We start from the raw sequence: 14,819 nt of genomic DNA on the forward strand, positions 1-14,819 counted from the left end.
GGATTTAATAGGTGTGTCTAGATTTGGCTAAGAATGAAAAGAGCATTTTCTTTCCACTGGTTGCTGGCTAATAAAAGCAGAGGGGTGGAATACATCCAACTTGCAAAACTTGAATACAGTTACTGCTATCTGCAAATGGGTGCCCCTCCCCGCTCATGTGAGCTACACAGGCAAAAGAGAATGACACATGTGCTGTTTCCTTTTCCAGTTGCAAAGGGGTCAGGAGCCAGGCAAGGAGAGCCCGAACAAGAGGAGCATTTTCCTGGGTTCTTCCAGCTGTTCTGTTCAATCCCGCCGTCAGTTCTGAGCAGGGAAGAGAGGCTGTCAACACAAATAAGGCATTTTTCAAAGGCGTAAATTATGAGTTCCCCAAACAATGCGACATCTCAACCACGTGAGTACCCTTACCCCCCTCCCCCCTTACTATAAGAGTGGATTTATCAGCCTGCCGCTTAAGGAACAGATTGCCTAATGCGTTTCGTATGGGGTAAAAAAAAAAATAAGGAATGCCTGAGACTAATCCTGAAGGAAAAAAAGTTGCGAAGAAGCTGTTTTCTTTCTTAATTCTTTGTGTTTGTGTGCGCGCGTATGTGAGGGAAGAACTGGAACAGGCTCTGCAAACTCTGGCTCCTGAACAGGACCCAGCAAAGTTAGCAACGTTTCCGCCTAAACCCCAGCTTAGAAAAGTTTCATTTGAATGTTTTTCCCTCCCCCCGCCTTCAGGAATGAAGTTATAGAGCATTTTGAAAGCGTTCTGACGCTTTTCTAAGACAGTAATGGTGCTGCCCAGCCTGCGTTTGGAGTCTCAAGCTGTCTGTGTGTAACATGAGACCCAAGCCACAAACTGACAGTCTATATTTAAAGCCACAATGTGTTTCTGCTCCTGGAAATTTAGAAACACGGGCTTAAGGACAAGCAAATTGGTTTTTCAGCAAGAGAGAGTACAGGAGGGCAAGTCCTGTGTTTGTGTAACTCTGCATATTTCAGTAAATTTTAAAAGAGAGGATTTGGCCCGAACAGCCAAGGCAGCACAGAGCCTCAGCTGCACTATGGTAGTGTTCATTTGGGGACAGTATCAAAAAGAAGGGTGAAGGAAGAGATGGACTATGATTTGATAAGCGGTGAAAAACTCTTTGAGTTTTTTCTGCTGCAATTTTTTTTCCATTATGGCTTTAGTATGATCTTTCTTGTTTTAATTCAAGAAAGTACATTTGTTTTATTTTTGATAAATAAACTGCCAATAGCAGAATTGTTTATCCTACCATAGCATCAATAACGAAGGCAGAAAGCACAGACAGCTCTGCTGGGATCAGCCTGCAATTCAGAGTTTGATCCAGATACTGCTGTAAGGATATTTGTTCTGTATGACTGTAGACACTGACAGTGTTTCCCAAGCTTTGAATGAGGCAGGCTGATCCAGCAGAAAAGACACAGCAAGCAGAATCTCTGGAATCCCAACCAGCAATTCCTAGTTACCCTATAGTCCTTTTTGCAGATTCTAACCAACAAGAAAGATTAGATGCTACCTTTATATTTTATTCTACTTCATTCTGCAGTTTAGAATATTGCAGCTTGTTTTCTATTGCAGCTTGTTTTCTGTTATAGCCGGGAAAGATACAGGCAGGCTCATTCAGCGTTCTGAGAGCTTGGGTTTGGCCCAGCTTGTGTAAATTACTGCTATTGGTGCTCTCCAAGCATGTCCAGGAGGGTGGTCATGACTCACTGAGGTTCTTCTTGTGTATTGTGAAATATCAGCAAGGGTCCAGATGCAATGTTGTATTTTAGTGACAGGCTTGGCCAAGTGACACATCCAGGACCAGCTCCACAGTTCTGAATACATTACAAACAGCCTCTCTGGCAGACCCAGGTTCAGACCCCACAGAAGGCCCTGGGGGGACACCAGATTAGGAGTCCGTGCCCCATGGGGCCTTTTGCCTGCTCATAATGAAAAAAGGCAGATGCAACAGGTTCTCCGTGTTTTTTTTCCAAAATGTGGACAGGAATTCTCAACTTGAACTATTTTAAGATCATACGATTCTCTCTCCATGAAAATAAATTGCTTGCAATCCAGCTAGGAGTATTCTGGCTGAAAAATAGTCATAACGTATTGTCTTTGGTTGGGTGTTTTGGTTTTGTTTTGTTGTTTTGGTTTTGTTTTCTTTAATTATATGGATAAAATATATAGATTAGGAACAAAAGTTAAAGGGAAGTCTGATAGTACCATATTTCTGTATAATGCATGTTTGGTGCATTGATAACAGTTGAAGTTTTGGGGGAAGTCTTGTGGAAAAGGGTGTTATTTCCTAGTAAAATTCCTGCTAATTTTGCAAGAAACAAGACAAACAATTGAAAGTTCAGTGTATTGACAGGCACTGCGCAGCATGGACAGCAGATGTTTGCTAGAGAAGCAGAATAATTGGGAAAACAAATCTGCTTCATAGCCACAGTGAAAATCTTTGAGATGGGTGTGAAAATGCATAAAATAATAATCAAAACCTTTTTGATACATATTCTGAACATATTAATTCTTTGCTGAATACCTGCAGGTGAGACCACAGTGCAGCTGCCAAGTGATGTAAACTGAACAGTGTTAAGTTACCTAATTGCTCATGTTCTTTGCTCATCTCCTTGTGTTCACCCATGGCTGATAAGGAATTTTATTCATGCTATAAATGCATATGATCCTGTCAATCCAGGGGGGAGCACGCACTGTTTCAAATTTTAAATATTCAGCTCTGTGGGGTCTGTAAATGTATTCTGCCCCTATATGGGGATGCCCCACCATCTCACCTTGGGCACTTCCCATGCCCAGCTCAGATATCCCCCAGATATCTGAGTGGGTTGTCTGTACCCATACCAGAGGTGAGGGAGACAGTAACTCTGTGGTGCACTTGCTTCCTGCTCACATGTACAAGCAGTAGCTGCCTGACTAAACTATGAAACCTGAGGAACTCCACAAGTTTGGCAGTCTCAGTTCAGCTGGCAGCTTTTGCCCTCTTCCTGTTAGACTGCAGTGACCCTATTTTGAGGCAGTGGGACAGCTCAGATGAGGTGAAGGATTAGGACAAGAAACGTCACCAAGTCAAAGGTTCAGCCTGGGCAGGCAGTGATCCGTGCAAAGCCATCTTTATGGGTCAGAGGTGTTCACCCCTTTGGAGAACGTGTTCTGCAATTTACAGGATTTCATCGGTACCCGGCAGGCTGGGAATGTTTATCTGGGCTCTCTTATACTCCAAATGCCAGCTGTCAAAGGAGTTAGTGGTTTAGGAGAACAGTTTGTGGAGGCTTTTCTTCCTCATCACCCATCAACAGATAAGTTCCTCTTCCTGGGGGGACAGGAAGCAGTGTGATGTGTGCACTGCAGAAGAATTGGCCCAAAAGGAAACCAAGAAGCAAGGCTGGTCTTCAGGCCATGCCCCAGCTGCAGAGGGAGGAAGAAGGTGAGGAAGAGGGTGAAGCAAAGTCTCCTTGAGCTGTATGCACTCCCTCTGCATTGCCAGCTGTCCTCCAGCAGGAACCCAGGCACTGCCCTGCTCAGGGAGCAGTCTGGTGCTGCCTCTGTTCCACAAGCAGGAGGTCTTGGCTCCATCAGCCCAAGCTTCTCCACCTGCCCCAATGACAGTCAGAGCTTCTGGCAAAGTGAGTCATGTATGTATCTGTCCCCTCAGAGAGGCTGAGACCTTGCAAAGGTGGCCTCAGATAAAGACAGAGACTTCAGGATGTGAATGGGGAGTGTGGTTCTGAGAACAGCCTTGCCACATCTTCAGCCTATAATGAGATCTATTTTGGGGCTGCAAACTGGTTCTTTTGTATGTTCCTGGAGCAATACCTCTTGCCTTTCACACAGGGCTTGTGAAAAGCCTTGAAATGAGCCCTTCAGGTTTTTAATTGTGTTATTCACACCTTGGCAATATATGTGATTTCATTGCCCTTAATCAACAGAAGTGCTTGCCTGTGACAGTAAGTGATAAACAAAAACAGGGGCTATTGATTATGAAAATCTGGTCTTCGCTGGTAAACCTCTGAGCATTTATACACAAGGAAACCTACAGATTATAGTAACCTCTCATTTTTAGCACAGAAATCTCAAAACATATCCTACCAGCATTGATGTAAATTGAATGCCTCTGCTTGTATGTTTGTTTCCCACCACTGTGCATATGAATTGAAAAATTTGGCTTTATACCCCAGGGCTCTCCTGACACCCTCATTGTGTGACATATTTATGTGAAAGTCTGGGAATTGAAAGGCTCAGAATGCACCTAAAATTTCAGTAATTAACAGCAGAAATGTTGGCAAACCGCTGAGCTGGAGAGAATAGGGAGGATGTTGACCCAAATAGGAGTCTGCTGGTTTAAAATACATGATTTCAGCATTGCTGGGCATCATTAAAAAAAAAAAAAAAACCACAGTAGATGTTAAAGTAGATGTTAAAGATTCAGGTTGTGGCTAGTTGTGTGCTTAAGCTTGTTAATATTATAGAATTATGCAGTGTCTGCATCTCATTGCTGCTACTGCTGCACCTTTCTTTCTAGGCTCTTGTGTAATATACCCTGTATGCATAGCTGTTCAAATGACTGAGTCCAATCAGCAAAGTCTTTTGTAAAACAGGCTTTCAGAACTGCATTGTCTGATGAAAGTCTGTTTGTGTGTGTGCTCTGTGCAGTGCCTGCCTCTATTGTTGGGGAGGGATCAGTATTCCTATAGCGTAGAGAAATCCAAGCCAGCAGAGGGATCTGATTGTGCTAGGTGCTGTACAGGCACCTCTTTTTCAAAAGGCTGGTAAAGGGGAGAGATTACAGGTGGGAGAGAAATGACTGCTCTCCATGGACACTGCTGGTGAGGCAGATTTTAGCTGGGAAGGGCTGGGGAGGAAGGAGTTGGTTTGGTTCCAGCAGAATCACTGGTGCAACAGCTCTTTGCTTCCCACTGCCTAATTCTGTAATGCATGCTCAGGAAAAAAAACATAGCTCACAAGTTATTTAGCAACTGGCCTGCTTGTTTCCCACAGAAAGATCAAAAAACTTCTAAAACAGCATTTGACATGAGTAGGAAGTTTGTTTACAATTTTTTGTTTCACATACAAGTTGTGGTAGAAAATGCATGAATAACCCAAATGTGACAAGAATATAGAAACACCATAGGAGGGCAAGTATTCGGGCAGACAATTCTGTTTTACTTCCTTAATTTTCTAAGTCAGATGAATTTGACAGCATTACCCCAATAATGAGTAGATGAAAAATTCACCAGCTGCTAAGCATTCTGAAAAACTACTTGAAGAATGGAGAAAAGTGTCACTTGGAGAAATCAGGCCTTGTTTGCCAACAATTTGTGAACACAAATGGAGGAATAGCCTCTCTTCTCTGGGTAATTTATTTACAACTGATAACTGCATCAAGTACCAACACTGCAATGCTACAACAACAGACATGCAGCTCATAATTTCATGCTGAAATAAGATCTGGACTCCTCTGTTTCTTGAAGAGTCAGCACAGTCTAATTCACACCAGATTCCTATCTCTGCTATGTTAGCATGGAAATCAAATGCACTGTCTGTGCTAAACTGATCCCTTATTGCAGATGTACCTTGCAAGTGAACCTTCACCAATGAGACAGCTGGCTGAGTGATTTTCCTCTTAATTAATCATCTCATATGCAAAGGATGCCAGTTTCTCATATCTTCTTCTCTTCTGACATATGTTTCACCACAGGGTTCTTCCTGATGAAGCAGAAAACTTCACTAAAAATCTCAATGGGTTAAACTTGTTCTGCTGCATTAGAGTTTTAAAATGATTTTTTCTTTCCTTTCCTCTGCCTCTCTTTTTCATCTTAAGAGGGAAAAAAGAATTCAGTTATTTCATGAGGGTCTCTACCTCTTTTTTCTCCAGATAAGCCCTGGAACTGAGTTAAGCTTTTTATCAGTAAGTTGCAGGGGGGCATTTGAACACACCCTGAGACAGTTCTTTGTTATTGTGAGTCATAAATGCCTATTTTACTGGGGACTACATGTTTAAAATACCTAGTTTTATGAGACAGTCCACATCATACAGTACATGTTCATGAATAGTTCACAGCCATACAGGATCAGACATCAAATCATTACATATGTGCAGGTGTTTATAGTTGTGAGCAGGGACTCTTTCAGTAACACCAGACCTAAAAATCTAGTTTGAATTCTGTTCACACATATATACACACACAGAGTGTGTGTATATACAATATACCTTATATCTGTATGCATACATATACAAAGACGTGTATTTATACCCACCATCCTTTCCACTACTTATATGGCTTTATTTGTTCAGGTTTATATTCCTCTTCTAGCTCATCTGTGCTGGGAGAATTTGGTAGTTGCATCTTTAGCACAGTTTTCTAGAAATGGTGATCATATTAGTATATTCATAACAAAAATAAAGTTATTCCTTTTAAAAACTACTCTCCTTCAGAAACAAAATACTTATTCAAGAATCAATTCAATCCTATTACATAATTCTATGTAATAATTGTCAAACAGTTGAGAAAATTAATTTATGCTGGAAGAGATTTTACAGAATTGTTATTCCAGTTTAACTTTTTTTTGTAGGCAAACTTCTCTGTGGTTCATCTCAATTATTTGAAAAGTGTTCTTATCAAGACAAAAGTAAGACGCTTCTTGTCTGCTAATTGGATGTTTCAAAAATTTCAGTCCTTTAAGAAGGGATGAAAAAGTAGGTCTTCATGGCTGACTTTAGATGAACCAAATAATCCTTAGGTGAGACAAATAGACCATAAATCACTTAAACACAAGTGATTAAAGAGTTATCTGTCTGAATGAGTAAAGGGAAAAAATATTTCTAGTGGATGGTGAAGAGTTACCATAAAATGTAGTCATCCTAGAGTTCAGGAAACTTGTATACATTTTCAAAAATCCTGATGTTTAAAATGACATTGTGGATTTTAATATTTTATTTCTGTCTTCTAGAATATATTGTTGAATTCTGCTTTCAAGATTTTCTTAGCATGTATTAGGGCTAGAAATTTACCAATTTATTATTAAATAGTCTAGTCTTTTATTTCCTGGAACTTTAAAAGGAGCACTCATGAGCTAGCTGAGGTTGCTCTTCCAACTGTCAATGGTTCATGCCAGTGTAATGAGCACACTCCCTGTCCCATCCAACAAAGCAAGCAGGAAATTAAATCCTTGATGTATCTGTGGCCTCTCTCACAGCTGCTCTCTCATGTTGTCTAGTTCAGATACCCTCTGCACCTCCTAATCCTACCTGTCTGTCCCTTTCTTAGCCCACAAGTAAATGGCCATCTCTGAACATACAACAGACACACAGGTCCCAGCTGTTAAATGCCATTTTCTCCCTTCTCTCAAGGACCTTCCACAGTGCTGCAGTGGGAAGGAGGAAAAGAACAGCTCAGGAAAACATAGATCTTTCCCTGTCACCATCTGGGCTGAGGCTTTGTTTCCTTTGGGAGTTGCCCTTTCTTCCACTCTCTTCTCTGTTGATTTCTCTTTGCTCTCTCATCTTCACAGCTTGCTATGAAACAACACATCCCCTCTCCAGATCTTTCCTGTCATCACATAGCAATTTTTTTTTTGCAACTGGGACATGCTTTTTACATTCTGAATCGCACGATTGGGAGAGATTATTATTGTCTGTCTCTCTTGAATTTCCATAATTACGTCAATGGCCTTTGATTTTTGGACTGTATTGCATAAAAATCCAGTTTTCCCCACACGGAACTCATAGGGACCTTTTTTTTTTGGTTTAAAGAAGCTGTGCTACCAGTTATTAATGGCAATTAGTGGAAAGAGGGGCTTTACACAAAATTAGTCTGTATCTCTCTCTACAGAAAACCCTGCACGATGTGTTGAGTACACCAGGAAACAAATGTGCAGTTGGGAACTAAGTCCCAGCTTCCTCTTTGCTTTGGAAAAAAAAGGGTTTTTCACTCTTTTGCAAAACCACTCAGTGTGCTCTGAACACTGTCACTTTTCCTGTTACTCAACCTATCCCCCTCCAGTCATGAAGAGGAGTGGAGTGAACAACTTCTGCTAACATCACCAAAGCCAGGAAGAACACCACCAGGTCAGGGAGAAGAGGGCCAGGCTGGCTGGGACTTTGAGCAAGATGAAGCTGACCATGGGGGTGTGGTTAGAAACAGATGCTTTTTAAGGCTCCTTTCAACCCAACCCATTCCATGATATTATGATTCAAAGGCTGCTTCGTAGGTCCTTTCGTGAAGGCTGTGTCCACCTAATGTGAAAAATTAATTCTTTTGACACCTTGCTGATTGCCTTTGGCATTTTACCATCTCCCACTAAGAGCTGTCTACTCATCATACCTACAGCTCAGGCAATAGGACCCACGAACATCCTTTAAAAAGGGAAAAATACCCTTCTATCTTATCTTTTCTATGATTGAATGGATCTGGTTCCTCACAATACCTCTTCCCAAGTCAACCATCCCACACCCTGACCCAAGAACCCAGATCTGATTTGTACTTGCTGTACAGGGGACAATTTTAAATTACTACAAATCCAAGCTATTACCACATGGTGACTTGGCATGGTGAGAGATGGAAAAGCTGGTGTTGTATAGCCCCCAAAATAAGCTGGTTTTTTCATACCATTGGTTATCTGAGTCTTTCCTCTGTCTCCAGGTCTCCAATTAATGTCTTCTTCCTACTCATGATTAATAGCCAGCTTTCCACTCACATCCTTCCCATTTCTTCTTGACAAAATACAATATTCTTCATTGCAAAAGTGTATTATTTTTATTTTGTTCAGTCTGTAAATTTCTCAGGGCAGAATGATCTCTCCCTCCATCTCCTTTCTAAACAAGAATCACCAAATAATTATTTGACACTTTGGTGCTCATGTGGTGCTGACCACATCTGTCTTCTCAAGTTACCTCATCAAGTTGCTGATTCTGGGTAGAGATTTCAGCCTCCTGAAGCATGAAGATAAAATGCAAAAAACAACCTTAGGTATGACATCAACTGGTAATGCATATCAAGCTGGAAGGATTTTAGGGGTTTCTCCTTGAAAATATTTTTCCCCTAAACATATTTATTTGTATTCTCTGAGATAGTCTCTAGACTGTGGAGATCAAAGAGAACAGAAATCCAGCAGGGTTTTTAAGTGCATTAAAAGTACCGTGTTTCAAAGCCACATGCCTGAACATTTAAGCACCATGGAAGAAATGAAGTAGCAGGTGGTAATACCTGTAAACATGATTGTTCTAATCCTAATACTTTTCAATTTGTCAAAGCCTAACTGTGTGACATAGAGCCAAAATAAAGGATGCTGTGTGCATATGCAGACACGCACGAGAGCATAAAACCCAAGGACACCAGCCAGCTTTGGGTTTTCCCTTCCAGCCACATTTCTGATCTTGTAAGTAATTTGAAGTAACAAGGATGTGTATTTACCAGACTTATGTGGAACCTGGCAAATCTAAGTATGGAGTGCTTCTTGAGGGATTTGAATACAGAAGTGTAATTCCCTGCTGCACTTCTTTTTTGCTGAGGTAAAAAATATAAAATGCCATCCACCATAGAACAGTGGCATATTGTAAATGTCTGCATATTGTGAATGTATAGAGAGAAACACAGTCTATAATGTTAGCAACTGAGACATTATATAAATATTTTCAGGTGCTTTCACAGAGTCAGAGTGAGACAAAATGAGACTATTGTTCTTTTCTTTACCCCTAAAGAAATGAGAAAATATTAACAAGTGGTGTCCACCAGATCTAACCCTTTTCCTACCATAGGTTTTTGTGCATGTTTTCTGCACAGCTCTAGCTGTAAGTTGAAAACTTCATCACCTGAGATCACCCGATGTCCTGGCCTGTAAACAAATACCCAACTTTTTCTGTGTCCTTCCAGTTTCTGGTGTTTCTTTGGCATCCCTTTCCTACTGCAAGCTGCCATTGCAGTGCTGAAATCTGTTGTTGAGATACTTGTACCCCGGAATTTGACATTGCTCATATTAATTTTATTGGACTTTCTATCAGAATTTGCTGTTTTCAGATCCTAATTTTTTAATACTACTCTGCTTCAAATGCCTTGGTTTAGCTCACAGCAGCCTCGTCTACTATCACCACAGATTTTATTGAAGGCAAAGTGATTTATGAATGGTAACTAGAGCTCTTGTAGGAAACACTGTTGAAGACTGGGGGTAGTGGGGAGCAAATAAAGATAAAGTGATCCTGTATGTTCCCAAAAAAAACTTCCCGCTGATTCAAGGTTCTTGCACATTAAGAAAAGATGTCTGCAGCTCCTGAGCTCATTCCCCCTGTGGATTAATGATCCATAAGGGATTCTTTGTGCCAAGGAGGAGTAAATCACCCCTCCTGCTTTTGGCAGGCAGGAACACAACTGGGGAGATAAATACTTTTACATTTCTCTGAACTTTGCTGTTGCTCCTGGGTAAAGGATTTCCCTTCTGGAATCCATTAAAATCTGTGAATCTCAGAAAAAGATTCTTCTTCCTCCTCCCACGTTCTGTGTGAGATGCTTAATCTCAGCATCCTGGGGACATAACCATTTGTGAGCTGGAAGCAGAGCATGAGCTGAGCCCTTCTGCTCTCGAGGTACCTCCTCTGGCTTCCTTTGCTTGCAATGAATGAAACCTTTCATTGTGACAGCCTCTGATTTCTGTCAGAAGGTTCATGACTGACTGGAGCAACAATGGGCTGGCAGAGAGGTATGAAACTCTTTAAAATGTGGCACTGATTAATAAATAAAGATCAGCTTTAAACACAGGGGAGAAAGTGAGATGAGGTACAGCTGCATGACACTGCTTTTAAGACAAAAATGCAGCCTGGACTTTTCCTCCCTCTCCACAAATTGCATTTCCTTTAAGGAAAAGGTCATGCCTTCTTTCCCAGGCTGCCACAAGCCTTCCCCACACAGGAAGCACATCCTGTGTCCTGTTTTCCCCAGAGCCCAGCAGCAGAACAGACAGCAGTGTAACTTCCATGCTGCTGCTCCCACTGTGCTGTTTTTAAGTGACCTGAGAACCAAATCTGGCTGAATCTTCCCCCACCTCAGTCGTGGTGCAGCCCCAGGGCCTTGCAGAGCTGCCAGCTGCTGAAGATGGCCACAGGGAGAAATACAAGCTCCTCCCTTTGGAGGTCTGGATGGCTAATTTTGTCAGATATGAAACTGCAGCAGTCATTGGGGGGAGATGTGGGAGGGGGAAAAGCACATGTTCTGTAATTGAAGATTGTGTCTCTGATTTATTCCAGAAGAGAAGGGTAGATTTTCCTCATTGAATGAGAAAAAGAGACTTGGAAACCGTAACAAGTAGTACATGCCCTTTTTTAACCAAGTGATTTCCCTCACAGCTCACACCTGAGAAGAAGCTGCAGCACAGAGCAAGGCCCAGCACTTGTGGGTGGCCGAGGGAAGTTTGCCAGGGAAATAGGGATAAATGTGGGTGTTCAGCTTTGGAATTGATTTTGTTTTCCACTACTTGGCACTTCAGGGCACCAGCTTGCTGTCTGTGGACATGAGCATCCATATCCCTTAGAGGATAATTTCCTCCCACTCCCCCCTCCACTGAAAATATCCTTGGTGAGAGGAGATGTAGCAAGAAATGCAAACTCTGTCCCTTAACAGGCACAAAGCCATGGCATGTCCGCTGTGGCTGAGGACTATATGTCTCTCCAGACTCCCAGGGCCACACACATCTGTCTTTTCCATTCCCCTTCCTTGCTGGGATATTCCCAATCCATCTTCTAGCTAATGGGATTTGATACCAATTTTCCCTGTCCTTTGTTTCACTGCCACTGCACAATGAAGTGATGCTGTGGCATTACCGGAGCTGCTGCCTGTGTCTCCCTTAGCCCTCACCAGCTGTTAGGTTACACCAGCATTAAGGAAGTGAGACTTCCTTTCCCAGGGACAATAGGAACAACTCTTCCCATCTGCTACAGAGTCCATGACAAGTGATGGCCAATGTGAGTTTGATCCTGATGGTGCTGGGTTTTCTTGACTAACCAGGACTTAAAATCCTTTTAATCTCTGCCCATGGAAGTGTTGCTTGGAGCTGATGGGCTGTCTTAGCCACTAGAGCCAGTAGCAGATGTTTAATGGAGAGTTAAAGCACAGGCCAACCATCAAGGGATCTGAGGAATGGGAAAGTTTTGAGCCAGAATTAGTAATTCAGTGTTTAAATGGGTGCCTTGGGGTATAAAAGCTTTTGCATGTACCAGAGTTTCTCATATGAAGTACTTTAACCTCCTGCTCACATCCAGGCTTGGTGCTTGGCGGGACTGAGCCTTGTCTGCCGCTCTTCTTGAACGAGATCTTTTAACTTGGACTTGAAAGAGTTCAGCCTTTGAAGCTCAGCATTACTGAATGCACAGCTGGTGGCAGGGAGCGGGGAACTCCTCTGTCCACTTCTCCCAGGCAACTCCAGTGCCTGCAGGGCTGTGTGACCATGACTTTATCATTTTGTTCCCTCCATCTGTGCAGCAGCTGCCCGCCCCAGCAGTGATAAAGGCTTTTGTCTGAAGCCAGCTGTGCACCCAGCACAGCACAGAGAGGTGCTGGTAAGCCTAGACCTTGTCTTGGAATGCAGCCAGGGTAGGGAACATCTCTGCCACCCCTTCTTCCCTCCTCATTAATCAGGCCTCCTCCTTCTCAAGCAAAAATATCCAGTGTGAGGTCTTAAAGAGTTAAAGCCAGGCTGCTGTGTATGACCCTTCTTTATAAAGCATGTGCATCTCCTAGGGAGCCCTTCCTGCTGGCTGTCTCCTAAAGGGACTCTTAAGAGCAAAGAAGCTAAAAGGACAATCCTTAGAGCTCCTGCTTGTGGGTTTAACACTCGTGGGCATAGCAGGGGAAGAGGGAAAGACTACCACATCCCATGAAAGGAGCCAAGTGGCTTTAGAGAGGCAGACATTCAGGTCTTGTGGAAGAAGGAATTAAAATTGAAAGAGAGGCCCTGTAAAGCTGGGGCCTGAGGCCTGTTTTATCCACTCCTTTAAGTTTTCTATTTGATCTATGCAGACAGAACCAAAAAAATGCAAAAAGGAAGTGGGCTTTACTCCTCTCTTGTAACAGATACATTCTTGTGTCCAAGCCCTGCCATGGCATGAAGTACAGCACAGCTCCCCCTGAAATAAATTGCAGCTCACACATATCTCAGGGTGGAACTTGGCTCTTAAACAAAATTTAATGGGAGTCTGCTCTGGCTGAACTCTACTTATGACTTCATATTTTCCAGGGCTGTGCTGCTGCTGTTGGCTTGTTCATTTTTCTTTATTTTTTTCTTTTCATTCTCTTTATAGTAATAGGTGTTTCAGTGGGATAACTTGACCTTATGAGACTGTTCCAAAGCATACTTCTCTGGAGGCAGTGGTAAATAGTTTTGATATATTATAAAAGAGCTTTGAGAAATTTTCAGGGTGTCTCATGACTGCTTGAGAAGGCAGACTTCTGCAACCTGTTAGGCAGCATCAACTGGTGAATTAAACTAGGAAGTTGGAAAGCAGAGAAGGTGTACAGAGGCTAGATATTATGTTTCTGGCTTGATTCTATCATGTTTCTCACACTCATAAAATGGAGTTTTCAAAACTTTCACCGTCGGCCCAACTGAGCAGGTGGAATGTGTGAGAGAACGGATTTCAGAGGAAGCAGAAGCAGTTTAGCAGCGAGAGCTCTTGCAAATCCCACCTTGGGCGTGAACCCCTCGGTGTTTCCCTTGGTGTGCTGGGAACGTGCCCTGCTTTGGGCCAGCAGGGCCAGCAGCGAGTGCTGCAGCTGTGGCTTGGCCACGGAGCCCCACGGCTGCTGGTGCAGCTGAGGAGCAGCAGCACCTCTGCAACTCTGCAGGGAGGGTGGCACAGGGTGACAGCTCTGCCCTGGGGTCCCCATCTGACACCTGAGAGAGGGGCCTGACTTCTTAGTGCATTCCAATATAATCTTACACAGGAAATACCAAGCCAAACTCTTTCCATGGCCATGCTGTAGCTCAAAGGAGTCACTGGACTCTGAATGTCTGGAGTTCTCTGCTCTGCTCAGAGCACTCTAGAAAAGAAGGTTCCAGCTTTAACCAGCTGCTTTTCTCTTTATGCTTTTCTTCTGGGGAACTTGTTTTTCCTGCAGGTAGATTTATGATGTACTTCAACCACTCAAAAGAGCATTCCTGCTTTTTGCCCTCTCTGTCTGCACCTAGCAAACCTCTCCCTGTTAATGACAGTCAGACTACAGATTGACTTGGGTCAATTTGCCAATAAGCAAATAACTTTCTAAATAAACAATAAATATGAATAAATAATATTAAATGGGCAAGGGGCTTTCCTTTTGATGAGCTGGTTTTCTGCTTGGAAGGAAAACGTTTAGGAACAAGAATGACCTTTGCTGCAGGAATGTAGTGGCCAGCTCAAATCACAATCCACTGTCAGCTTTCCTCCATGGGTATTTCATACACTTGGAGCAGCCCAAATGCTTTACAGTAAATGAAAAATATGTTGACCAGAGAACTACCATAGCAAGCATTTGTTGCTATTGAAAACTACTAGACCATATTTCTTTGCTTAATGACACACATTAATCCTCTATTGAAATTTCCAGGGCTGTCCAAGCTGAATTTGGCTTTAAAGGCTTAAAATGCGGTCCAGACTATAAAAATGTAGCATTCTGACCAAAAAAAAAGGAGCTGGAAAAAAGTCTCAGCAATGTTCCTTTGTTTTTCCCTTTGCTGTTTAAACTACTAAGGATGTCATCTACAAGCTTTGAAATGGTTTCAAAAACATGGCATTTTATAAATTGGTGACCAGAATATGAATATTATCCAAGTACCCACTGCT

At 42.5% G+C, this 14,819-nt stretch overlaps 1 protein-coding gene across 1 annotated transcript in view; it reads left to right on the forward strand.

Moving 5' to 3' along the window:
* The first annotated feature begins 181 nt into the window (after positions 1 to 181).
* The window catches only part of GYPC (glycophorin C (Gerbich blood group)), a 32,992-nt gene continuing 18,354 nt past the window's right edge, over positions 182 to 14,819 (forward strand). Inside the window, exon 1 of the mRNA XM_063161823.1 lies at positions 182 to 394. Within this exon, the coding sequence (XP_063017893.1) occupies positions 361 to 394 (34 nt within the window). The 5' untranslated portion in view covers positions 182 to 360. The remainder of the gene's footprint in view (positions 395 to 14,819) is intronic.

The sequence above is a fragment of the Melospiza melodia genome, chromosome 8, assembly GCF_035770615.1.
Source record: "Melospiza melodia melodia isolate bMelMel2 chromosome 8, bMelMel2.pri, whole genome shotgun sequence".
Classification (NCBI taxonomy): domain Eukaryota; kingdom Metazoa; phylum Chordata; class Aves; order Passeriformes; family Passerellidae; genus Melospiza; species Melospiza melodia.